Source organism: Elgaria multicarinata, chromosome 18 (assembly GCF_023053635.1).
Source record: "Elgaria multicarinata webbii isolate HBS135686 ecotype San Diego chromosome 18, rElgMul1.1.pri, whole genome shotgun sequence".
In the NCBI taxonomy this organism is placed as follows: domain Eukaryota; kingdom Metazoa; phylum Chordata; class Lepidosauria; order Squamata; family Anguidae; genus Elgaria; species Elgaria multicarinata.
The window spans coordinates 3602402-3626996 of NC_086188.1; the positions used below are offsets into that span (position 1 = coordinate 3602402).

Sequence of the window (24595 nt, forward strand, 5' to 3'; positions counted from 1 at the left end):
TGCTTCCCTCGGATTATCCCCATGGCGCTAAGCTTTCGTAGTTGTTGTTTTTGCTACCGGGCGACAGCGCTCCTTTGCATACCAGGAAGTGAGTTTAAGGGGGGAAATGTAAAAAATCATAAAAAATCAACAGATGAACCAATTCAATTCAAATTTGGCATGCTTAAAGCTCTCCCTAATATCTATTACTGTACCAATTTTCGTGTCTTTATCTTTAAAGCTTGCGCAGATGTAAGTATTTCTTTAAAATCCTGCTCCTGCGTCCCAGCGGCGGCACGGAAGATACGCTCAAAATGTAGGGGCTAAATACGGCGAATCTTTTGGCTTTGTTGCACAGTTAAGGCAGGATGCCTGGGAGTCCTTCACAAACAAAGCAGATTATAAGGTGGAAAACGTCTGAGTCCTTTGCATGCAATTCGCAGTGATTGCACAGTATAACGCTGGTGTGATAAAGCTCTCATTCCACAAGGCGATTTGCAGGCAGAAACCATCGGATCGTGGTCTGAAGGGACTAGGGGGTTGATGCACCATTCATGTACACCGGCTGTTTGTTCTGCTCCTTTTAAAATGACCGTACTCGTCAAAACCTCAGTCGTCGTAAGAATACCCCTGCTGTTTTGTCTCTCAACACCTAGTAGGGCAGCGAACTAGTTTCGCAAGCCAGTTCAAACTTCAGTTCAGGTGTTCAGCATCTTTGAGTTCACTCCTTTTCCCCTCCCGGGCGCACGGTATAGTTCAAAGACCTGTGAAGTGTTTAAAATTCTCGGCATGTTCACCCTCTCGTTAGGCGGGAGTTGGCCTTGCTTCTCCATGGGTTCATGCTTTCTGGGATAGAAAACAGCCTCTTCCAGGACAGAGGACCTTCCCCCAATCCGTGCCCGGTTTCTCCTGTTGCCTGTTGCTATTTGGGCTGATTCCTGCTGCAATCTCCCCCCCAAACCCCAGCCCGGCAAGCCTGGCCCCCGGCCGCCACCCACGTAGCTGTAAACACAAAGGCTCCTGATTTGGGCTGTGGTTGCTTAAGGAAAGAAAGCGCGGAGGAGAACCGCAGTGTGTCGAGAGCGGCGTTTGTTTACCTATTAATAATGGATGTGACTTTGCAGGATTGAAGCGAAGGTTACCAGCATGTTCAGATTAATAAACTGGTTGTTGGAGTCAAATAACAAACTGCGCACGGGCGCTTGGCAGCGTTTCGCTTCCTAATAATAAAAAAAGCTTCATTATAGGGGGGCTCCAAAGGTCAGGAGTGAGACGCTTCAGCTCCAAGCGCCGTCCAGACGGGGTGCGTGGGGGGTGCTGCCCTAGGTGCTCCGGCACGGTGCTCCTGCCGAAGACGGGGCAGAGGAACCCAACCCATGGAGCTGTATGGTGGGGCCTTGAGGGCAGGGAAGAGGGTGGACCGTGGCTGTCCTCAGAGGTGTCTCTGTTTTAAAAGTTTTTTAAGAGTTTTAAAAGTAAGTTCTACACTCTGGGCCAAAAGGCGAGGCGTCGATGTATAAATGAATAAAATGTCAGTAGGCTGTTCTGGAACAGGGTGTGTGTATGTGTTCCTCCCTGCCCTGTCCCTAAGGGATGTGCTAATGCAGAGGTCTGTGAGAATAGAAGCAAACTGAGTCTGTAGAGTGGGCAGAAATGGTTCTGAAAGCAGTCAGGGAGCGGATTTTGCTCTCTCTGGAGGGCAGCCTGTGGCTCTAGGAGTTCTTTCCTCTAGACGTCTGATGGGGAGACCTGTTGAGAGCCATTGTGGTGTAGTGGGTAGAGCGTCGGACTGGGAGTCGGGAGATCCGGGTTCTAGTCCCCACTCGGCCATGGAAGGTCACTGGGTGATGTTGGGCTAGTCACAGGCTCTCAGCCCAGCCTCCCTCGGAGGGTTGTAAGGATTCCTTGGTGGAAAAAAGACGGGATAAAAACGTAATAAATCATTAAATTAAATTAAATTAAAACTCCTAGGGCTCCTCTACAGGAGTGATTTACTGCATGCCCGACTGGCCACTCATGGAAGTTTGTGGGTCCTTTACATGATGTTGTCAACCGTTGAGGCTGGAGTCCTGCAACCGTCTTCAGGCTCTCTTCAGTCCAACGTGGCTTGATAGAGCCCTTACTTGCCCGTGATGTACATGTTCTACGTGTCCTTTTGTCCCGTGGCTACCTCCAGTTAAACTGCAGTTGTAGGGTTTGTTTGTTTTTAAAGCCGCACAAGCCTGTTTTGCTCAGAGGCAAAATTGGGATGAGTGTAAACACCAGACGCAGGGTCGCCTCTTTCATACCCTTTCAGATCTCTGAGAAACCCGTCCTCTTTCTGTAGCCCATAAATGGAGCAGAGCCCTCGAAAGTAGAAAAGGCAAAATAAAAAGCAGTCCTTTCTCATTCCAGTCTTGTTCCTGCCTCTAATCTTTGGCAGGACGTGGGATGCCTCTGCTGTTCTCGCTTAGCGCCCAGCCTCCTCGTCTCTGTCATGCAAGCGTGCGCTTGATTTTTGTCTTTCCCCAGATGCAGAAGGACCATCAAGGCCTTTCAAGCTATCCCAGTGATGTTACGGCCGGTTACAATTTCCATTTCCATCACACAAATGTTTCTGCCTCTTTTTGAGTTGACAACGGACTTGAATTGCTTTCAGCTTCCGCTGGAGTCTCAGAACCAGAGGATGCATGGGTGTTGATTGGGGAATACTGCTTGCTAACATGAATCGCTCTGAATTAATTCTAAATATATGTTTTGTTTGCTCCGGGAACTGAGCAGTGAATAGCTCGTCCCAGTGATAGCTGGCATCCTTTTGAGCTGGCCGCGTCTATTTCAAATGAAGCACATGCCCTTCATTTGCCTCCTCATACTCACAAAGTGTCGCACCTTGCTGTGTTCAGTCAGGCTGTAGAAAGCAAGAACATGACGTGGAGCAACGTCTCTTGGGGGTTGAATCTTCATTCAGGCTGATGTTTACTTTTGTGGGATGGTTTGAAAATAGATATTGTAGGGCTGTGAAAAGCACAGAAAAGGGAAGCTAAAACGATCCAGGCGCTGGAGCATCTCCCCTAGGAGGGAAGGTTACAACAGCTGGGATTTTTAAGCTTGGAAAAAAGAAAGCCCAGGGGAGACATGATAGAGGTGTATAAAATGATGCCTGGTGTGGAGAATGTGGAGAGGGAAACTTTTTTCTCCCTCTCCCATAATACTAGGACCCAACGGGGTCATCCCATGAAGCTGATGGGTGGGAGATTCAGGACAGATCAAAGGAAGTCCTTCTTCACACAGAGCAGAGTTAAACTATGGAACTCACTACCACAAGATGGAGTGAGGGCTGCCAATTTGGATGGCTTTAAAAGGGTTTATATAAATTCTGGAGGAGAAGGTGATCCATGGCTACTAGCCCTGATGGCTAGGGGCTACCTCCAGTATCAGAGGCAGTATGTCTATGTACACCAGTTGCTGGGGAACATGGGCTGGAGGGTGCTATTGCATTCATGTCCTGTTTATGGGTTCCTGGTCAACAGCTGGTTGGCCGCTGTGCGAACAGAGTGCTGGACTAGATGGACCCTTGGTCTGATCCAGCAGGGCTCTTCTGATGTTAGTAGAAGAGACAGCTATGGATGGAGCAAGAGGCAGCTGGACAGCCATCTGCCAGGGATGCTTTAAGGGGGATTCCTGCATTGAGCTGGGGGTTGGACTCGATGGCCTTGTAGGCCCCTTCCAACTCTACTATTCTATGATTCTATGGTTCTATGATTATGGATAAGCTATTTGTTGGCTTCTCTAACAGTGCTTCCAAAGCGCTTGCATCTGGCCATCGTTAGTTATGGCTTGGCATTTCGGTTTATTACGCCTCCTTAAAGCTTTGTATCTTTTGCTGCGTTAGAAGTATCACTTCATTTTACAATAGGATACGGAAGGACATATCTTGCAGGTGTGTTTGGTACTTGAATGGGAACGTGGAGGCCTGCTCGGTTGAGAACTAAAGGTGGTGTTTATACAAATAAGGCATCAAGCTAGTTTTTACCAGTCTTCAAGTGATGACCACTAATACTGACCCAGAAAGGAGTGACCATAGCTCGTAGAAGCTATCTTCTTTTAAAGGTGCTTCCTTCGATCCCAAACACTGGAGATTCCTATCCTCTACTAGAGATGGACCTCCCCAAGTCTATATTTTCTCAGATACCAGATTTCAGAGACAGTTTATTTATTATTTATTTATTTACCATACTTATACCCCGCTCCTCAGCCAACCCAGTTTCCCTCTGCATGTCTACAAATAGTTGTCTACCTCAATAGAAGTCAATTCTAATCAATGTCTCTCTCTCTCTCTTTTCCAGATCGTTCTCTTCCACTCATCTCTCCATGGCTTCCATCATGGTGGTGGACACCCCCGGCTTCCACAACCCCCGGCACCAGAAGAAGGAGCGGGCGGCGACGTTTGAAGAGTTCTGCCACAACTATGCCCAAGAGCGTTTGCAGGCGCTGTTCTACCAGAGGACATTTGTGTCCGCGTTGGAGCGGTACCAGGAGGTGAGGCCGACGTGCAGCCAGAGTGCTGGACTAGATGGGCCCTTGGTCTGATCCAGCAGGGCTCCTCTGATGTTCTTGTGAGGTTCTCCAAGTGGGTGTTTTCGTTGTGGTTTTTGCATCCTAAAAACATTCTAAAAATATTAGTATATTAGTATGTTTTTAGGGATGCTTTTAGGATGATTTTAAACAGTGTATGCCATGTTTTTAATCAGTATTTTGTGTATTTTATGCTTGCTGTTGTTCCTCGCCTCGATCCAATCGGAGAGGTGGGTAAGAAATAAATTATTGCTGTTGTTGTTGTTGTTGTTTTACCAGCCCTACCTGTAGACCCCAGGTATGATGGTTGTGATGATATTTATTTATTTATTTATTTATTTATTTAATTACATTTATATACCGCCCCACAGCCGAAGCTCTCTGGGCGGTTGATGATGATGATTTACATTTATATGCTGCCCCATAGCCAAAGCTCTCTGGGCAGTTTACAAAGATTAAAACACAGAACATTAAAAACAAACATACAAAATTTAAAACCATAAAAAGCATAAAAACAGATTACGTACAATTACCCATCTATTCCGGGTCAGTTAAACACTCAGCATATGCTTTTAAATGCCTGGGAGAAAAGTCTTGAAGTAGCACTGAAAAGATAACAATGTTGGTGCCAGGCGAGCCTCGTCGGGGAGATTGTGCCATACTTGGGGGGGGGGGCACCACCGAAAAGGCCCTCTCCCTCATTGCCATCCTCTGAGCTTCCCTTGGAGTAGGCACCTGCAGGAGGACCTTAGATGTTGAGCGTAGTGTGTGGGTAGGTTCATGTCGGGAGAGGCGTTCCGTCAGGTATGGTGGTCCTGATCCATGTAATTTACCCATATCAAAATAATATTAGACAAGCATGTTCTCTCGTTCTTGCCACCATCATGTGATATGAAAGAAGCATGAGTATTTTTTTATATATAGGTTAGAACCAGCACCTTGAATCGGGCTCGGAAACGTACAGACAGCTAATGCAAGCGGGGCAGAGTCGGTCTTATATGACTGCACCTACAATCTTTTGCATTCCATACCAATGCTGTGCCACTGGGCCACACTCCCTTCCCGAACAGAGTGTAGGACCAGGCGTCCTTTGTAAAGCAATCCCCCACCTCTTTCAATAAGCCATCGGGCTTCGCGTGGCACATTGCAAGGGCATCCATTGTGTACCCAGCGCCTGTTTGACATTCAGCCCGCCGCGACGCCCGTCTCTGTGAGCGACGTTATCGTGACAAGAATGACTTGGGGAAAGACAACTCCAGTTCCGGAGAAGCCGTCACTTCAAAGACGTTTGAGAGGCATCCTTTGATCAGCAAGCTTCAGAGTGTCACAAAGCGATCAGGCAGAAGAAAAGGCAGAGGGAATGGGTGGTGGGGTGTTTTTTTTAAAGACAGAGAAATAGGTTCTTTTGTTCTTTCACTCAAATATAAACTCTTGCTTTCCCATTAATGCATTCTAGGAAAACATCGAGGTGCCTTTTGATCTGCCGGAGCACTCGCCAGTAGCCACAGTAGCCATCGTAGATCAAAACTCATCGCAGGTAATTGAGAAATAAAAGAGGCGCTGAGAGGCTGCCATTTTGCCACTGCCTTGGCCTGGCAGGGATGCAGGCGGCGTGAAGCCGCTCCATCGAGGGAGCTTGTTTTCTCCCAGGGCTCGTGCTGGGTTTGCCAGCGGGAGAAACGTTTCCTGCGGCAACGAGCGAACGTGAAAAGCTTTGATACGTTTGCGACAGGGACTGAACGGCTGTCGTCGGCTTAGAACAAGGGTGGGGAACTTCAGCCCTGGGGTTCCGATCCGGCCCTTCTGGGGCTCCCATCTGGCCCCCCAGGGTCCCCCAGAGGGGCCACACTGCCAGGACACCCCCCTTTCCCCCAGCCTTTGCACAGTTTCCCCCCCTCCAGGCTAAAAGGTGGAAATGCGTCTCCTAAACAGCACCATGTACATTGATGGTGCTATATAAATAAATAAATAATAATAATAATAATAATAATAATAATAAGTCACTGGCAGCAACAGCTTTAAGATTTTAGGTATTTTGGACTCCACCCCTTTCCCCCTTATTTATTTATTTATTTATTTATTTTATTTTATTTATTACACTTATATACCGCTCCCATAGCCAGGGCTCTCTGGGCGGTTTACAGAAATTCTTGGCTCCGCCCCCACCGGAAAGTGGCCCCCGAGAGCTTCCCTGGAATGGAATCCGGCCCTCGGACCGAAAGAGCTTCCACACCCCTGCTCTCCAGGGATGAGTGCTGTTCGGATGGGGAAATGAAAGCTAATGCTGGCTAGAGGTTATCGATATCAAGGATCATGGCTAATAACGAATTATGATTAATCGCAATAAGCAACGAGGGCAGCAAATTCTGGATTTCCTGAACCCACGAGAAGCGCTGGGGTGTTTGTAATATTCCAGGGGTCTCGTCTTGTTGTTTCTCCTGCCCGTACAGGTTCATGTCTCACCTGGGGGCCAGGTAGAAGAGCCGAAGGGACTGCTTTGGATTTTGGACGAGGAGGCTCTGATCCACGGGTCGAGTGACAGCACCGCGCTCAACCGCCTGTGCTCTTACTTTGTGAAGGAGGGCGTGAGTGAGGAAGGTAAGATGGGGAGTGGGTCCTTTCCTCCGTGGCGAGATCCAGCGTGGCTTCAGTCTTCCCTTTCATGTGGGTCCCTTCATGGATGCCGAGCCTGAGTTGGGCATCTTTCCCCCACCTGGTGCCCTCCACATGTGTTGGACTACAACACCCATCACCCCCAACCAGCATGGACAATGGGAGTTGTAGTCTGAGACATCTGGAGATCGCCAGGTTGGGGCAGGATGTGCGAGGGAGCGTGATGCCAAATTTCCACCCAGGTATTTCGTCCGCTCCTTGAGGTCTTGTCAGAAGATATTGGGAGATATAACACAGGCCCTTTGAATGCTTCATTAAAGATCCCCGTGTCATAAGCCTGGAAGGAAACCCATGTGCTGAGATCTTTCTATGGGATGTGGGGAAATGGTGTGTGTGTGTGGGGGGGTCCATGCCTTCATATTTTGCAGTGTGGACTTGAGTAGCTAGGAAGGGGTTGAACAGAGAACCCCACGGGAAGGATGAATTTGGGGGTGCAGGCAATGAGACCTAGTTGGAGGAACTTCACGATGAGGTCACTGGGTAGCCAGTTGGATTATCCTCAACTTTCTGGGTGCTGCCGGCGATTTTTGCCAGGTTCCTCCTTTGACATCCAGCTCAAGGCATTTTCCAGCTTGCTAGCTCTTTGGGTGGGGACTTCACTCTTTCCCCTTGGCCTGCCACGTGCTCATTCCCCCTTTGAGTAACCCCATTTTGCCGGTGTCTCCGGCTCGCAGCGGAACAGGCCCCCCTCCGGAAGTGTGAGCAGCCGCTGCAGTTCGAAATCGCCCACCAGCTAGGCAAGGATCCCGTCCGCTACGACGCCACCGGCTGGGTGAACAAGGGCAAGTGGAATCTCTCTGCGCAGAACGCCATCCAGGTGCTGCAGCAGTCAAAAATGTAAGTGGTGGACGAGCGGAGGTTCCGGGCATGAAGCTGGGTCCGATGGTGGTGGCGGTGGTGGTGGACCTTGTGGGGGGCCACCCTTCTCACCGTGGACACCATGGACCCTCCACCCCCTATCATCTCAGTGGCAGGGAACCTACTTTGCAGTGGACTTCCGTGTCCAAGTAGGGACTAGAATTACACACAAAATTATGCACGGTGTGGAGAACGTGGATCGGGAGGCATTTTTCTCCCTCTCTCAAAACACTAGAACCCAAGGGGGTCATCTCATGAAGCTGATGGGTGGGAGATTCAGGACGGATAGAAGGCAGTCCTTCTTCACACAGCACATAGTTAAACTATGGAACTCGCTACCACCAGATGTGGCGACGGCCACCGATTTGGATTCCGCTCGCTCGGGAAAATAACAGCAAGGGATCAAGCCCCCTGCTCTCGTATCTCTTCTGCAATGGTGACTTGGAGCACCCTTCCCCAGCCTGGTGGATGGGTTGGACTACAATAATGCCTATCTGTCCCAGCTGGCTGTGACCTCTTATACAGCGCCGAGTTAAACTATGGAATTCACTACAAGATGTAGGGATGGCGACCAATTTGGATGGCTTTAAAGGAGGGTTGGATAAATTCCTGGAGGAGGAGAAGGCTAGTATCCGTGGCTATTAGTCCTGATGGCTATGTGCTACCTCCAGTATTCGAGGCAGTAAGCTTGTGTGCACTGGTTGCTGGGGAACATGGGCGGGAGGATGCTGTTTCACTTGTGTCTTCCTTGTGGGTTCTTGGTCCACAGCTGGTGGGCCCCTGTGTGAACAGAGTGCTGGACTAGATGGACCCTCGGTCTGATCCAGCAGGGCTCTTCTTGTGTTTTTAGAATCCGGATCTCCCAACTCCCAGTGCTAGGCTCTAGCCACTACACCACAATGTCCTGTTCATGGGCTTCCCAGCAACACTGTTTGGCCACTGTAGGGACACAGCAGTGGGTTAGAGGGGCCGTTGGCTTCATCCAGCTGCAAAGCTCTTCTGATGGTGGCAGAGCCAGCTACCAGCTTTCTTTAGGCTGCCGTGCCTGTGTAGTTCTCCTCCTTCGAGCACTCTGCACATGCCCGGTAGGTCAAGCAAGTGTGGCATCGTGGAGTAGAATACAGATAGCCAGGGTGGTGGTGTCTTCATGGCACCGGGTTGGTGCTGCGTCCCTCAAAACCCCACACTTTCCCTTCCCCAGGGTGGCATCGGGTAATCCTGAAGCCAAGTAGGAAGTGCAGAGTTTCTGGACCGGAGCAGCCCCCGTCCTCTTCCTGGTGGAAGGCGACCAATCGCAGGTCGCCTTCCACCAGGCTCTGCCCGGCCACGCTGGGTTGGTGCTACATCTCCTCCTTCGTGCACTCTGCACATGCCCGGTAGGGCAAGCAAGTGTGGCATCGTGGAGTAAGATACAGATACCCAGGGTGGTGGTGTCTTCATGGCGCCGGGTTGGTGCCGCGTCCCTCAAAACCCCACACTTTCCCTCCCCCGGGGTGGCGCCGGGTAATCCAGATGCCAAGGAGGGAGTGCGGAGTTTCTGGGTGGCCATCCAGGGACTGAAGCAGCCCCCGCCCTCTTCCTGGTGGAAGGCGACCAATTGCAGGTCGCCTTTCACCAGGCTCCGCCCAGCCACGCCTCCGCTGCGACTCCGGAGCGAGGCGGGGGGCTGCCTTGACGACGTCTTGCCTTGCTCCGGAAAAAATAGTTGGCGTAAGTCCCCATTTTTTTTCTCTCTCTGCAGCTTCGTCGTGAAGCCCCGGGGCGGGTGCATAATTGCAGTCGTACAATCGATGCCACACCACTGTGCACCCACCCGGGGGCTTTCTGAGCGTTTAGACAGCCCACCAGGTCCTTGAGATAGGTGTTGCCAGCACATATTACCTTGTATTTCACCCCACTGAGCAGTTTTACTTCTGTAGCTTCGCTAGCAAGCGATTCGCTCCCACGTAACAACTGGCGACCCCCCCTTCCTTTTCTGCACCGGCTCTAGTAATAATGCGTTTGTCAATGAGCGTTTTGTGCGCTGGGAATAGCTTCCCTTCCCTTAATGAACAAAGCGCTTTAATTGGAATTGGAACTTGTGTAAAAGTTTTTTTCTCTCTCTCGGGGGCGGGAAAGCGAAGTTAGCAGAGGGGAAAGCGATTCGCTTTCTGGAAGCAGGCTGTAGCCCTGGGTCATTGTCCTCCTCCTCCTGTCTTTTCATTAAACCCAAAAAAACCGAGACTACCGCAATGATGAAGCTAAAAATAAAATAAAAATAAAAATCTTGCTTATGGCTCTTTGGGAGCCAGTTGGGGGCTGTGAAGTGGAAATGACACATTTTGCAGCTTTTTAAAAAATCCGTCGACACAGCTGATGTCTCTGAAAGCAGATTTGGTGCAGCTCAGCGCCAGAGCAGAATTTTGCCCCAGGTGGGGGCCTAATTGGAGAAGTCACTCCGAGTTGTGCTAAGGCTAGTTTGCCCTATGGAACGTGGCAAGACCTGGGCTGGAAGAGGTCAGTTGGAGCACGACCCTTACCTCTTGCAACATTATAGCGACATGGTGGTGTTGCTCAAATGCCCAAGGCTCTCTCTGGCCCTGATCCCAACATCTTGGGAGCCCTTTTCATCATGTTGGTTGTACCTTTCTTCCAAGGAGCTCAGGGTGACCAGTGCTGGGTTTAGGAACAAGCCAAGCCATGGAACCAGGTTGGCTACCTCTGTACGCCACGAGATGGTAAGAGATGGTGGCCATCTTGTTGTTTTGTAGTTTCAAATTTGAGTCTTATTTGACTCATTCTTTCTCCCCAGGGCATTCTGGGAACTGTAGTTCTGTGAGTGGAGTCCAATTCTTGGCATTTGTTCCAAACTACAATCTCTCTCTCTCTCTCTCTCTCTCTCCATGTGTGTGTGTGTAAGAGCTATGACACTTAAACTGGTATAAAACTGATTTATTTATTTATTTTATTGCATTTCTATACCACCCCATAACTGAAGCTCTCCGACCAGTTCACCAAAATTAAAACCTAAAGGTACAACCTAAAACCGTACAGAATATAAAAGCTTAGAAGCACAATAGAAAAGGACAACCAGAATAAAACCTAGCAGAGATTTAAAACACAGATTTAAAACAGCAGAGCCGACAGGCTAGAATGCTAAAATGCCTGGGAGATTTTAAAAATAAAATCTTCACCTGGCCCTGAAAGGAGGGTAACGTAGGCGCCAGGCAAACTTCTCTAGGGAGCTTCTTTTCCACAGCTGGGGGGTGGGGTGGGGCCACAGCAGAAAAGGCCCTCTTCCTGGTAGCCACCTGCCTGACTTCATTTGGCAGGGACACCTGAAGACAATTGTAGGGTCTGGGCAGGTACTGATGGGTTTGCAACATAGATGTACCCCCTGTGATTTTGGAGGGGAGCGCCTCTCTCTCTCTCTCTCTCTCTCTTCTGAAAGCCTGTCTTATCAGGCAACATGGGGCATGTCTAAACCTGCCGATATCTCGGGGATCGCCCCGGGATCATCCCTGTGTGCCCACATGACGCACAGGGCATCCCAGGAGCAGGAAGGGATGATGTCTCCCTTTCCCCAGGATATTAGCATATCCTTTAATCCCAGTTTTTCCCACGGTCTGGGGCTTGTCCTGAGACCGTGGGATGTGTAGCTGGTTGGCCCGGTTTGTCCTGGCTCCTCGTAACGGCGAGGATCCAGGAACCGGGCATGGGGCGCAGAGCTCCTCAGGAGCTTCGTGCCCATTGGGGGTGGCGTGGGGAGAACGGGAATTTGTGATAAAAACAAAAACAAAATGGCGGGCATGATGTCCTCCGTCCTCCCGGGATGTTGCACACCACGTGTAGACATGGGGAGGATCCCATGATCCCCATATCTCAAGATCCTCCCCCTGGAAAGCCAAGAGGTCTAGACATGCCCAAAGTCATAACATTGGCTGATGCGCGTCGCACTGTTTACTTCCTCCTAGAGATGCACTGAAGAAACTGTTTTTCCCACGGTCCAAAATGCCCCTGATCTGTCGGTCTGTGGCAGGGATGGAGGGCAACTCCCAGCAAGCTTTGCAGCGCATCGGCTGCGTGCGGAAGACTTTTACCAGCAGCTTTGCGGCTGTGAAGAAGAAATCTGTGTGCGCTCAGATCAAACTTCAGCTGGTAAGCCAAAAGGGCTGGGATCGTGGCCCCGGATCTTGATTGAGGGAGTCGGGTGTTTCTGCGGTGGTGGATGTTATATGCACGATGATCTGGGTTTGGGATTAGGGCCAGGGATCTCTGTGCCTCCAAGGAGATTCCGGATCATTTTATACAGGGACAGGTTAGTTTACCCAACTCTTCCCATTCTAGTCAAATTTCTTAAAGAACACTTCACACATCTGTTTACACAGCCAGGAGAGGAGACGGCTTTTAAAATGCCCCCAGGGAAAACCAAATAATGCTAAGAGTGAAAGATTTTCCTTTCTTCTCCTTTTGCTTCTAAACGATTTCTTTTTTTAAAGCAACCCGTGAACATGATTGACAAGGCAGAAAAGAGCTATTTTTCGATTTGAGCGATAGTCTGTGGAACGGTAGCGGCTTCGTTTAACACGATGTGTTCTGTTCTGTGAACAGAAAACAAAAAGACGTACATTAGTGGTCCCTGTGCTGTGTTGGGCCACTGAGAGACGAAGGCTGAGTCTGGGAATAGAGGTGGGAAGGTCCCCCCATCTAAAACCATGGACAGATGTTGCTGCCAGTCAGTGCTGCCAGTATTAGATGGCCCAAGGGTTTGCTCTGGTAGAAGGCAGTTTCTTACATTGGGTAGAGTTGTACTGAAGTGGCTTGTACTGTAGTACTTTCCGTGCAGAAGACTCCCAGTTCAACCGTCAGTAGCATCTCCAGGTAGGTCTGGAAAAGAGTCCTGGAAGAGCCATTGCTGCCAGTCAGTGTCGACAATACTGGGCGAGACAGACTGAAGATGTAAGGCAGTATCCCATGGTCCCTCCCCACTTGCACTGCACATATCCAAATTCTAGACACACCAGTAAGTCTGTGAAAGTTGAAATTAGGGCTGTGCTCTGTTCCGATTTGGATCGCGAATCCAGAGCGGAGCGACCTGATCGGCCTCCGCCAAAGGCAGATCCGAATCGGGTCGGGGGAGCTGTGGATTGAGGCGAAGCGGTTTGGTTCACTTCCCTCCGGAGCTCTGAACGCAGGTAAGGGGGGGAGGGGGGCTCACCTGGTGCCACCGCCGCAGTCCGTGTGGCAATGGCGATGGAGCCAGGTAAGGGGGCAGGGGCAGGGGGAGGGGGGCTTACCTGTGTCCATCCTGGGCCTCTGTTGAAGCCAGCGCTGGACCGCGATGGAGTCAGGTAAGCGGGGGAGAGGGGGCTTACCTGGCTCCGCCGCTGCAGTCTGTGTGGCGACGGTGGCAGAGCCAGGTAAGGGGGCAGCGGGGAGGGGGGCTTATTTGTCCCCCATTTTGTCCCCCCTTCTCCACTTACCTGCTGTCTGCCATGGAAGCAAGTAAGTAGGGAAGGGGGGGGCAAAATCTTGATCTGCCCCTCCGGATCTCGCTCCAAAAGTTCTGGATCGGGCCATGAAGTGGTTCGAGGGGTCCGTGCACAGCCCTAGTTGAAATCTGTTGTCCCCATGCTTTTCGAGTTCAGACACTCTTTATCAGGGGGATGTGAAAAACACCGAGCGTCCACATGGCTGTGTTTATTCCCCATGTCCAAGTTTCAAGCTGAGCCAGAAACCCATTCTTCTTTTGTGCTTTCTACCGCTGCCATAGGACGCCCTCGCCAACCTAGTGAAGCGGTCCCAGATTCACTTCGTCCATTGCCTCGTCCCGCGAACGGAAGCGGACAGAGCAGAAGAGGCCGCTCTGCAGCCCTGTGTGACATCGGAAGGCGCAGCCGTAGCGGCGTGGGATGTCCCGTCCCTGCGTGCCCAGCTCTCTGGGGGCCAGATATTGGACGCGTTACGGCTCCACAGGATCGGTGCGGAAGGGTTTCCGTTGCGTGTAACAGCTGCTACTAACAGCATGCTCGGCCCTGTACACAGCACAGGAGTATCGGTCACTGTCCTTCTATAGTAGGCTTTCAGTGGATATTAGATCAGATATGGACCAGAGGGGTGGAGGAAGAGGGAAAGCCAAGAATGGACCAAAGGGTGGTGTTAGAATCTCCATCTTCAGAGGCAACCTGTCCCAGAATAATAGATCCTGGGAGACAAACCGGGTTGGTGGAGTCATAATTTCTGTGTCCCATTTAAGCTTCCTAGAGGCATCCAGCTGGTGGGCACTGTTGGGATTGTTGCATAAATTACCTGTTAGGTTAACTTTCTAGAGGACAAAACCAATCAGACCTTAGAAAGGGAAGCAGAGACAGAGTGAGTTTCAGAAACAGTTTACTTTGCAAAGTGGTACAGAACCAGGATCCCTGAGAGAGCGCCTTCTCCCTTACCAACCTGCCCGGTCACTGAGGTCATCCGAGGGCCTGCTCCTGGTGGTTCCACCTAGATCCATCCTCCGATTGGAATCCACCAGGGGAAGAGCCTTCAGTGTGGTGGCGCCCCTCCTGCGGAATTCCTTGCCTCTGTTGGTCAGGCAGGCTCCGACCTTGTACTCCTTTCGGCGCCTCCTGAAAACATCTTTATTCCAAGAAGCCTTTCTTTAACATGCAGCCTTGGATTTCTGTTTTTGCTCTTTTGCCTGGGAGAAAAGTCTTGATGTAGCACTGAAAAGATAACAATGTTGGTGCCAGGCAAGCACTTTTTAAATTTTTGTTTTAACTGTTTTATTCTGTTTTTATTTTCATTTTACCTTGTACACCGCTCCGAAATTTTTCAATGGGGAGCGGTATATAAATATTCTAAATAAATAAATAATAAATAATAAATAGAACTGAGGCTCATGCCGAATGGTACTGGACAGCCAGCTAACATTTAGTTCGTTCTTTTATACTTTTCTCTGTTCTTTGTTCTGGCACGCAGTTTCCCACGCAGTTCCTTCAGGAGGCTGCTTACCGGCATACTCTGTTACTTACTCACTTTTCCAATTACTTGGCTCATGATTAGTCAATTAACAGGTGCATACATTTGGCAAGACATCTTCCATTTTCAAGGCAGAAGTGTATCAGGAATTTAGTTAATCGTTCACTTGATCAGTACAATCTTAAAGGTCACAGAGTGTAGGGCCGTAACAAATACAGAAACCATGCAGTGCAAAACGTCAGCTATATGTGAATCAAATCTTAACAATATACATCATTCCTTATATTTATTTATTTATTTATTTATTACATTTTTATACCGCCCAATAGCCGAAGCTCTCTGGGCGGTTCACAAAAATTAAAACCACAATAAAACAACCAACAGGTTAAAAGCATAATTACAAAATACAGTATAAAAAGCACAACCAGGATAAAAACCACGCAGCAAAATTGATATAAGATTAAAATACAGAGTTAGAACAGTAAAATTCAAATTCAAGTTAAAATGAAGTGTTAAAATACTGAGAGAATAAAAAGGTCTTCAGCTGGCGACGAAAGCAGTACAGTGTAGGCGCCAGGCGGACCTCTCTGGGGAGCTCGTTCCACAACCGGGGTGCCACAGCGGAGAAGGCCCTCCCCCTAGTAGCCACCTGCCTCACTTCCTTTGGCAGGGGCTCACGGAGAAGGGCCCCTGTAGATGATCTTAAGGTCCGGGCAGGTACATACGGGAGGAGGCGTTCCTTCAAATAACCTTGCCCCAAACCGTTTAGGGTTTTAAATGTCAATACCAGCACTTTGAATTGGGCCCGGACCTGGACTGGCAGCCAATGAAGCTGGAAAAGGATTGGTGTAATGTGATCTCGCCGGCCAGTCCCTGTTAGTAAACGGGGATATGACAAAAATATGAACACAAGATCTTGGAAGGCTTATAGGACAGTCATTTTTCTAACAGGATGGTTGAATCCAGCATGACGTTTCTTCTATTTGATTGATTGATTGATTGATTAAATTTATTTGCCGCCATCTTAAAAACAAAGCAAAATAAAGAGAGAGGCCCCAAACCAACCGTACAATAACAACCGAAACAATAGATACAACAGTGAAAATATGAAAAAAAAAATTCCAAAGGTTAAAAAGCCTTAAAGTGCTAGGAGTAGATTTCATAACCAGAGGAACAGATTTGTTTTTACGAACTGTCTTAGTGGTCTCCGAAAATACTTCGCTTCCGCCTTAGCTATATAGCAGTGGGATGCTTAATGCAGGAGATTAATGAGGAGGGGGGAATTTGCTAAAAAGAGAGTAGAGAAAATTCGGTGGAGGAAGAGGAGGAGGTGGCGGGGAGCTGACAAGATACTGGCACCACAGAAAGATTGGGGTTGGGAAGACGGGCAGGAGACAGTCTGGATCTCTTCTGGGCCAGGGAGGAATCACTCTATCCTTTTCTGCCTTGCTTCCAAGCAGATTGCTTTGAGTCCCTGCTGGAGAGCGATCTCCTCTGTCCACGTGTGGCTTGCTGCAGTGGCTTGAGTCATCTTGACCTATTTGCTGTGCAAGCAGCTAGACAGCGCTTGGTCCTCTGCTTGTGGTGCTGTGCGGGGCTTTTGCCTGCCGGCTTTTTCCCGTCAATTCATCAACTGCCTCTCAGCACAGAGTTCCCGGGCTGGTGTACAATTTAAAATAATAATAATAATAATAATAATAATAATAATAATAATAATAATAATAATCCAAACAAAGGCAAAGCAAAGGCAATCCCAGAACCTTACCAAAAGAGCGGCGGCTGTAAAATCCCACAGAAGCGCCACAAATGATTTTTTAAAAACTAGAAGAGCCATCTGAGATGGTCTAGGATGCAGAAATAAAAGGAAGTTCTTTGCCTGGCCCTGAATTCTCATAGAGCAGCCTTCCTCAACCTGGGGCGCTCCAGCTGTGTTGGACTGCATCTCCCAGAATGCCCCAGCCAGCGGCTGGGGCATTCTGGGAGTTGTAGTCCAACACATCTGGAGCGCCCCAGGTTGAGGAAGGCTGTCATAGAGGATAAAGCTGTCAGAGGCTGCTAGTTGTGATGGCTATATATTACCTCCGTTATGGGAGGCAGTAGGATGGGGAACATGGGTGGGAGGGTGCTGTTGAATGGGGTTCCTGTGGGCAGCTGGTTGGCCACCATGTGAACAGAACGCTGGACTAGATGGACCCTCGGTCTGGTCCAGCATCAGGGCTCTTCCGACGTTCTTGTGAGCTTTCACATTCCTTCTGTGGGCACCACAACACCTTCTACCTGGGCATCACCAGCCTAGTGGTGTAGTGGTTAGAGTGTTGGACTGGGACTTGGGAGATCTGGGTTCTAGTCCCCGTTCAGCCATGGAAGCTCAATGGGTGGCTTTGTCAGTCACTGACTCTCAGCCCAGCCTACCTCACAGGGTTGTTGTTGGGAGGATAAAAATGGAGAGGAAGAGGAGGATTATGTAGACTTGAAGGAAAAAAAGTCAAGATATAGATATCTCAATTTTAGAATTCCTGTAAACCGCCCAGAGAGCTCTGGCTGTGGGGGCGGTATATAAGTGTAATAAATAAATAAATAAATAAATAAATGCAATAAATAAACAACTTTAGATGGTGAGGAAGCAGGAGGGAGGCCTGTGTGATAGAAGGCAGTCAGACAGAGAATAAGTTTGCAAGTGGTTTAAGGCTTTGTAGGTAACACGTTTTCACACTTAAAATTTTGCCTGGAAAGCACCTTGAATTTGTGTGCCATGATCTGTCTTTCATAGAATCATAGAATCGTAGAGTTGGAAGGGGCCTCTAAGGCCATTGAATCCAACCCCCTGCTTAGTGCAGGAATCCACATTAAAGCATCCCTGACAGAGGGCTGTCCAGCTGCCTCTTGAAGGCCTCTAGGGTGTGAGAGCCCACAACCTCCCTAGGTCACTGGTTCCATTGTCGTACTGCTCTAACAGTCAGGACGTTTTTCCTGATGTCCAGCCAGAATCTGGCTTCCTGTCACTTGAGCCCATCATTCCGTCTCCTGCACTCTGGGATGATTGAGAAGAGATCCTAGCCCTCCTCTGTGTGACAACCTTACAAGTACTCTTTCGTGGTGTGTGTGTGTGTGTATTTAGATGTTTTTGGGAACCTGCCGGTTCTGTGAGCCTCATCCTTTAACCGCCTCATCGCTAACAGCATGAACTTTTCCAACTCCTTTGCCCTTCACCTGGCGCTCCCCTTTTGCATCCTGCAGGGTACGCAGACCGCATGGTGCTGACCCAATTCCGACGCCGCTTCCAGATCTTGGCTCAGCCGGTGATGAAGAAATACACCTCAGCCTATGAGATGACGGATGAGAATAAGGTGGGTGGAGCATGAGAGAACACCCACCCACCCCGCCAAGTTCATCATTGGCTATAGCAGGAGGAGAAGGGTGAAAGGACAGAGCCACTGGGCCCTGGAGATGATTTCAGGTGGACTTGAAAAGTCCTGGCATAATATGACCTCGCCAGCCAGTCTTAATGATGATAAAGTAGCAGTTCAAGCTGTATTCATTCTGTTTTTATTTTGCTGGATCCAAATGGCTTCACGTGGATCACAGGGCATAAAATAATTTAGGGCTGTGCTCCGCTTCTCTTCGGGTCGGAGAAGCAGAAGCGGATCGGGGTGCTTCGCCTCCCCTTAAGGCAGAGGCAAAGAGGATCGGGGCGGCGGCGGAGCGTCGTGGAGCGGATCGAGATGAAGGCGGATCCTTCACCTCGATCTGGAGCTCTGCAAAAAAGGTAAGGGGGGAGGGGGGGTCTTACCTGGTCCGTCGCGGCCCATCGCCGGCTTCACTAGAGCCGGTGGCTCAACCCGGAAGTGTACGCCCAGGGCCTACAGTTCCGGGTTGAGCCGCAGGCTCTAGTAAAGCCGGCGACGGGCCGCGACGGACCAGGTAAGTGGTGTGTGTGAGGTTTTTTTTACCTGGCCCTGCTGCTGCCATCGCCACCTGTGCAGCGACAGCGGTGGAGCCAGGTAAGGGGGCAGGGGGGAAGGGTCTTACCTGTGTCCATCCACGGTCCAGCGGCGGCTTCAACTGAGCCCGAGGACTCAAACCGGAAGACCAGGCCGCTGCGGCCTGGTCTTCCTGTTTGAGTCCTCGGGCTCAGTTGAAGCTGCTGCTGGACCGCGGACGGACGCAGGTAAGGAGGGAGGGGGGCCTTACCTGCCGCGGCGGTAAGCGAAGCGGACCACTGGCGAATTGGCGTGGAGTGGAGCGGACCTGATCCGGAAGTTGCGGATCGGGATCCGAAGCGGCTTGCGGGGGGGGGGGGGCGTGCACAGCCCTATAAAATATAGAACAGCCACTTATGATGAACAGATTAGGTGGGCTGAGGTTTTAAGGACCCAGGAAGCTTGATTTTGGTCGACCAAAAGCTGTTTTGGTCAACCATGAAGCTATTTTGGTTGCTCTTGCATGGCTGTTGTGAGTCCTGATTTGAAAATTTGTATTGCATATAAGGAGGTTAGATTTGGTTCCTCCATTTAGGTAGAAGGGGATACAGTTAGCAGGTCAAGCCCTCAAGGATGAAAGATTGTAAACCCTGAACTCATTGGAGGAAGGGTAGGCTATTAATTCCCAGGAAGTTGAATAGCAATAGTCCCAAGTTCTCATGAGATCCTTGAAAATTCAGACCTAAGATAATTTTCTTTTACCCTTCTGGACCCTCCTGGTATGATGGAAACCTTTGACCAAAGTCCTTCTCCTACAAATGATTTGCTGATAGGTTTGCAGGCTCCTTTGTAGATCTCCAATTTGAAATGCGGCTGTGTTGTGGACTAATCTTTCTTTGTACAGTAAATCGGATGCGTATTTAGTGCCTGCAACACAGCCGGGACTTGAATGATACATTAGCACGTGACCAGCATGGAGTGTTGGAGAGTGTGTGTGTGCAAGTGTGCCTAGTTCAGTTAAGACTTAAGAATTTAACAAGAAAAGCCTGACAGTTGGAAAAGGTCAGTTTTGCTATTCAGAGACTAAGGGAACAGGAGTGGAAAAATGCAACCTGTCCTTAGTTCTATTTTTTTTTGCCTGCTGTGTGAAGTCTCAAGTTTTTGGCAGGCTGTAGTTGGCTGGTTTGATCACATGAGGCGCACAAAATGTGATCATCACTGGTGTTAATGCATAGAAACATCAGAAGTACGACAATGGAACCAGTGACCTAGGGAGGTTGTGATCTCTCCCACACTAGAGGCCTTCAAGAGGCAGCTGGACAACCATCTGTCAGGGATGCTTTAGGGTGGATTCCTGCATTGAGCAGGGGGTTGGACTCGATGGCCTTGCAGGCCCCTTCCAACTCTGCTATTCTGTGATTCTATGATTCTAAGTAGGGTTGCCATACGTCCCAGAAAACCGGGAATGTCCCGATTTCTAGGAGATTCTGAAATGTCCCGATTGGCTGGGCAAGAATCCCGGATTCCTGGTCCAGCTGGCCGGAGAAATTCTGACCTCTGAAACGGTGCCTTGAGCTGCGGCAGCAGCAGAGAAAAAGACGCATCAGTCTGGTGCCTTTTCCAGAGCATCACCGCTCCGCCACAAGCTCATCTGTGTCACTCACCGTGACTCACCTTGTTGCACCCGTAGATGCGTAGAAGAGGAGCCACAGCGAGGAAAGGCGCACGTGCGCTCCTCGGGCTACCTGAGGGTCCCATGCCATGCAAAGGTGTTTGGTCAGCTTGGCTGGTTGTGGTCAGACCTTTAGGGTAAGCGCGGGGCGGAGCTGCTGGGTTATTTGTGGGGGAAGGAAGACAGTTTCGTGGGGGACGAGGGGGTGAAGGAGAGGAAAAGAGAAAGGGGAGAAAGTAAAGAAAAGTCACTCCCCCAAAAATAACCCTTCAACAATCCACGTCTTTGGATTTCGGTTGCAAGCCTCAAATCTGTTACTTGAAAGTAAGTTGAAGTGAATTTAAGATGTCTGGTTTGACAGTTGTTGATGTTTTAATTGAAAAATTGGGCTTTGCAAAAGTTGGACTTTCTCTAGACCTTTATGTATTGCTCAGGATTTTTTTAAAAAACAAATCCTACCCCCCCCCCCCCCAAAAAAAAATTGTCCCGGTTTTGTGGATTCAGAATATGGCAACCCTAATCAGAAGCCACATTAGCAACTGTTTGCTCGTGGTACTGTTTGCTACGTACCAGTGCCAAGGTGTATGTAGGCGGTACCTTGGCACTGTAAATAAACTTTTGTAAATATTCCGTTTTGAAGATTGCCTGGTTCTACCTTTGCCTTTTCTTTTTACTGTCTCTGTTGCGGGTCAGAAAAACGACAGTAGGGAAACACAATTTATTTATTTATTTATTTATTTATTTATTTATTTCATTTTTTATACCTCCCAATAGCCAAAGCTCTCTGGGCAGTTCCCCACCTCCTTGTCTGATGACTCTCTCTCTCTCTCTCTCTCTCTCTCTCTCTCTCTCTCTCTCTCTCTCTCTCTGTGCAGGCTTTGGAAGAGCTGCTCCAGGCCCTCAATTTGGAGAAGAAGAGCATCGCCGTGGGTCACAGCCAGGTACAAAAGATGCCAGCTCGTGTTTTGAGGCTATCCCATTGAAAAGGACTTGTGTTGTGTTGGCTCATCTAGTCACAAACAAGGCTTCCATCACCCCCCCCCCCGCCCAACCCTCCCTGCTGGCCATCTTTTGCCTAGAAGCAGCACCCCCAGGAGAGGAATCATAGAATCATAGAATCATAGAATAGCAGGGTTGGAAGGGGCCTACAAGGCCATTCAGTCCAACCCCCTGCTCAGTGCAGGAATCCACCCTAAAGCATCCCTGACAGATGGTTGTCCAGCTGCCTCTTGAAGGCGTCTAGTGTGAGAGAGCCCACCACCTTCCCAGGTCACTGGTTCCACTGTCATACTGCTCTAACAGTCAGGAAGTTTTTCCTGCTGTCCAGCCGGAATCTGGCTTCCTGTCACTTGAGCCCGTTATTCCGTGTCCTGCACTCTGGGAGGATCGAGAAGAGATCCTGGCCCTCCTGTGTGTGACAACCTTTTAAGTATTTGAAGAGTGCTATCATGTCTCCCCTCAATCTTCTCTTCTCCAGGCTGAACATGCCCAGTTCTTTCAGTCTCTCTTCATAGGAATGATGTCCTCTCCCCGCTTTTCCTGTCTTACCTGTGCAGGTGTTCCTGAAAGCTGGCGTCATCTCCAGGCTGGAGAAACAGAGGGAGAAGCTGGTCTCTCAGAATCTGACGTTCCTCCAGGCAGCCTGCAAAGGGTTCCTCTCCCGCCAGAAATATAAGAAATTAAAGGTAACCCCCTTCTTACGTCCCTGAGAGTGAGTAGATGGAGCCCGACACATCCGTAGGTCACGGGGGCGAGGAACGCTCTGTGGCACCAGCCTTGCACCCACACTGCTGCCCTCCAGATATGTGGGCTGCAAGCCCCATCGTTCCCAGGCCCGGGGCAAACAATGGCAGAGGGGATTTGCCTTGAAGTCCTGCCACTTGAGCTTTCTAGAAGCATCTGGCTGCTGTCCCCTGTTGGAAACAGGATACTGTTCTCCAGCTTGGTCTGGTTCCACAAGGCCACTTAGGTTCTGATGAGCACTGGCAGGTCTCTGGCCCAGTGGATCAGTGGCGTTTCTCCCAGATCAGAAATAGCAGCATCCAGAAGCCCAAATGCAAACTTCACCAAATATGGTTTCCCAGCGTCTTTCACCCAGGTTAGCAGAGGGCATCCTTCCCTGTCTCGGCACAAGCCTGGAATGTTTGCTCCCTCCGGGTCCTGATGCTGACGCCTGCCCTCGTTTCAGATCCAGCGTTTGGCCGCCCGCTGCATCCAGAAGAACCTGGCCGTCTTCCAAACCGTGAAGGGCTGGCCGTGGTGGCAGCTGATGAGCCGCATTCGACCGCTGCTGACTATCAGTCACGCGGAAGGCCAGCTCCGAGCCAAGGAGGTATGTGGTGGCCGCTGTGGCGCTACACCCCACAAGTCAGTTCCCTAATGTATATCTAAGATTTGTAAGTCTATTGTGTTTAGGATGTCGACCTGAGCGGGGGGGAATCTGCACCTCGTTCCGAGATCGCTTCTAAGCGACCCCAGTGCGGCGTGAAAGCGATCGTGTAACTTGCCTTTGGAAGAGCCGACGAAGAGACGTCCTTCCCGCCACCGCCGCCGCCGCCGCCACCCGCAGACCTCCTCGCCGACTGGCGAGGAGAGCTCAGCTGAAGAAGGTGGGGTTGAGAGCGGAAGCTCTCCAACCCGCCTTCTTCCCCTGAGCGCTCCGTCCCAGCCGGCGAGGAGGTCTCCGGGTGGCGGCGGCGGCGGTGGGAAGGACGTCTCTTCGTCGGCTCTTCCACGATCGCTTTCACACCGCACTGGGGTCGCTTAAAGCGATCTCGGAACGATGTGCGGATTCCCCCTGGGTGGAGACTGAATATCTTAGGAGGCGGGAGGAGGATATATAAGGGAATGACTGAGCGGATAAAGGGGGGTTGCTTTTAAAGTACTTTGGTTCCAGGGAGAATTAGAGGATCAGGGTAAAGAGGGGTGTCTTTTGAGTGTAGTGTGCAAATAGTCAGTTGGTGTATATTAAACAATCCTGATAATAAAGAAAGTTCCAGAGTGAAGGTGTGAGAGAAAGGAAAGCGTGTATGAGAAGAGAGAAAGGATTGGATGAGAGGTTTTGACAAGGGTCTGAAAAGTTTTATTACGAAACAAAGTTTGTGAACATTGAAAGAAATTTTTATTCAGTTTGTTTTACTACCACAAAAATCCCACGCAGTTATATACCTATAACACCCGTTCTGACATTAATTCACCATTAGCACATGTAATTCACAGCACATTCGTTTATTCCTGAAATCATTCCTGTTGAACCCCTTCTTTCTCCACATAGTTTGTAGAAAGGTGGTGTTTGTCCCTCACCTCCGGCTCCTCAAGTGGTGGTGCTTAGCTTGAGCAGGGAGTGTCCGCGGCCAGGCCTGTGGTCAAGAGCCTGTGTCGTGGCACAGCTGCGTGGAAAGTGCAAGTCTGCGGAGTTCTCTTCAGAAGGAGGCAAAACTGTTGCCCCAAGAGGGGAAGGCCAGCCCGGCCCAACCATTAGGCAGGGTGAGGCCATTGCCTCAGGCAGCAGCAAGGGGTTCAAGGAGAGGGCTTCAGCGGACAACGGTGTCCCATCATTGGTGTTTGTGGGCCAGTCCAGTCCCATGGAATGGGAGAGGGCGCCATTTTGTCCGGCACCGAAAGGGCTTGGGGAAAGGAGACCTGTGTCCAAATCCTTCTAATCGCTTGTCTTCAGCACCAATCGATTCACAGAGTTGATTACTAGAGAATGGCTACTAGAACAGAGTTGGATCTGCCCTCTTTCCCTTTTCCCTCCTCCTCCTCCTCCTACAGCGGCACGTGAGCTCATTGATCGCGTTGCCTGCTTGGCATGGAGAAAAGCACCGGCTCAAGCGGCGTCACCAGTTAAGCAAGGCTCAGGGAGCAAGGGACGGTGAAGACTCTTCTCTGCCGTGATCTCAGACAGCCCCCTGACCCAGTTAGAATAGACCGTCCTGGGCCAGAGGAAGCAGCATTTTGTGTCGTTGTATCCCTGCTTGCAAGG

At 49.9% G+C, this 24595-nt stretch overlaps 1 protein-coding gene across 1 annotated transcript in view; it reads left to right on the forward strand.

The window, feature by feature from the left end:
- MYO18B (myosin XVIIIB) overlaps positions 1 to 24595 on the forward strand; it is a 147579-nt gene that overhangs the window by 36685 nt on the left and 86299 nt on the right. Inside the window, exons 14-23 of the mRNA XM_063143958.1 lie at positions 4305 to 4497; positions 5990 to 6070; positions 6984 to 7131; positions 7881 to 8043; positions 12018 to 12201; positions 13817 to 14024; positions 18256 to 18365; positions 21486 to 21551; positions 22167 to 22295; positions 22799 to 22942. Coding sequence (XP_063000028.1) covers positions 4305 to 4497; positions 5990 to 6070; positions 6984 to 7131; positions 7881 to 8043; positions 12018 to 12201; positions 13817 to 14024; positions 18256 to 18365; positions 21486 to 21551; positions 22167 to 22295; positions 22799 to 22942 — 1426 coding nt within the window. The remainder of the gene's footprint in view (positions 1 to 4304; positions 4498 to 5989; positions 6071 to 6983; positions 7132 to 7880; positions 8044 to 12017; positions 12202 to 13816; positions 14025 to 18255; positions 18366 to 21485; positions 21552 to 22166; positions 22296 to 22798; positions 22943 to 24595) is intronic.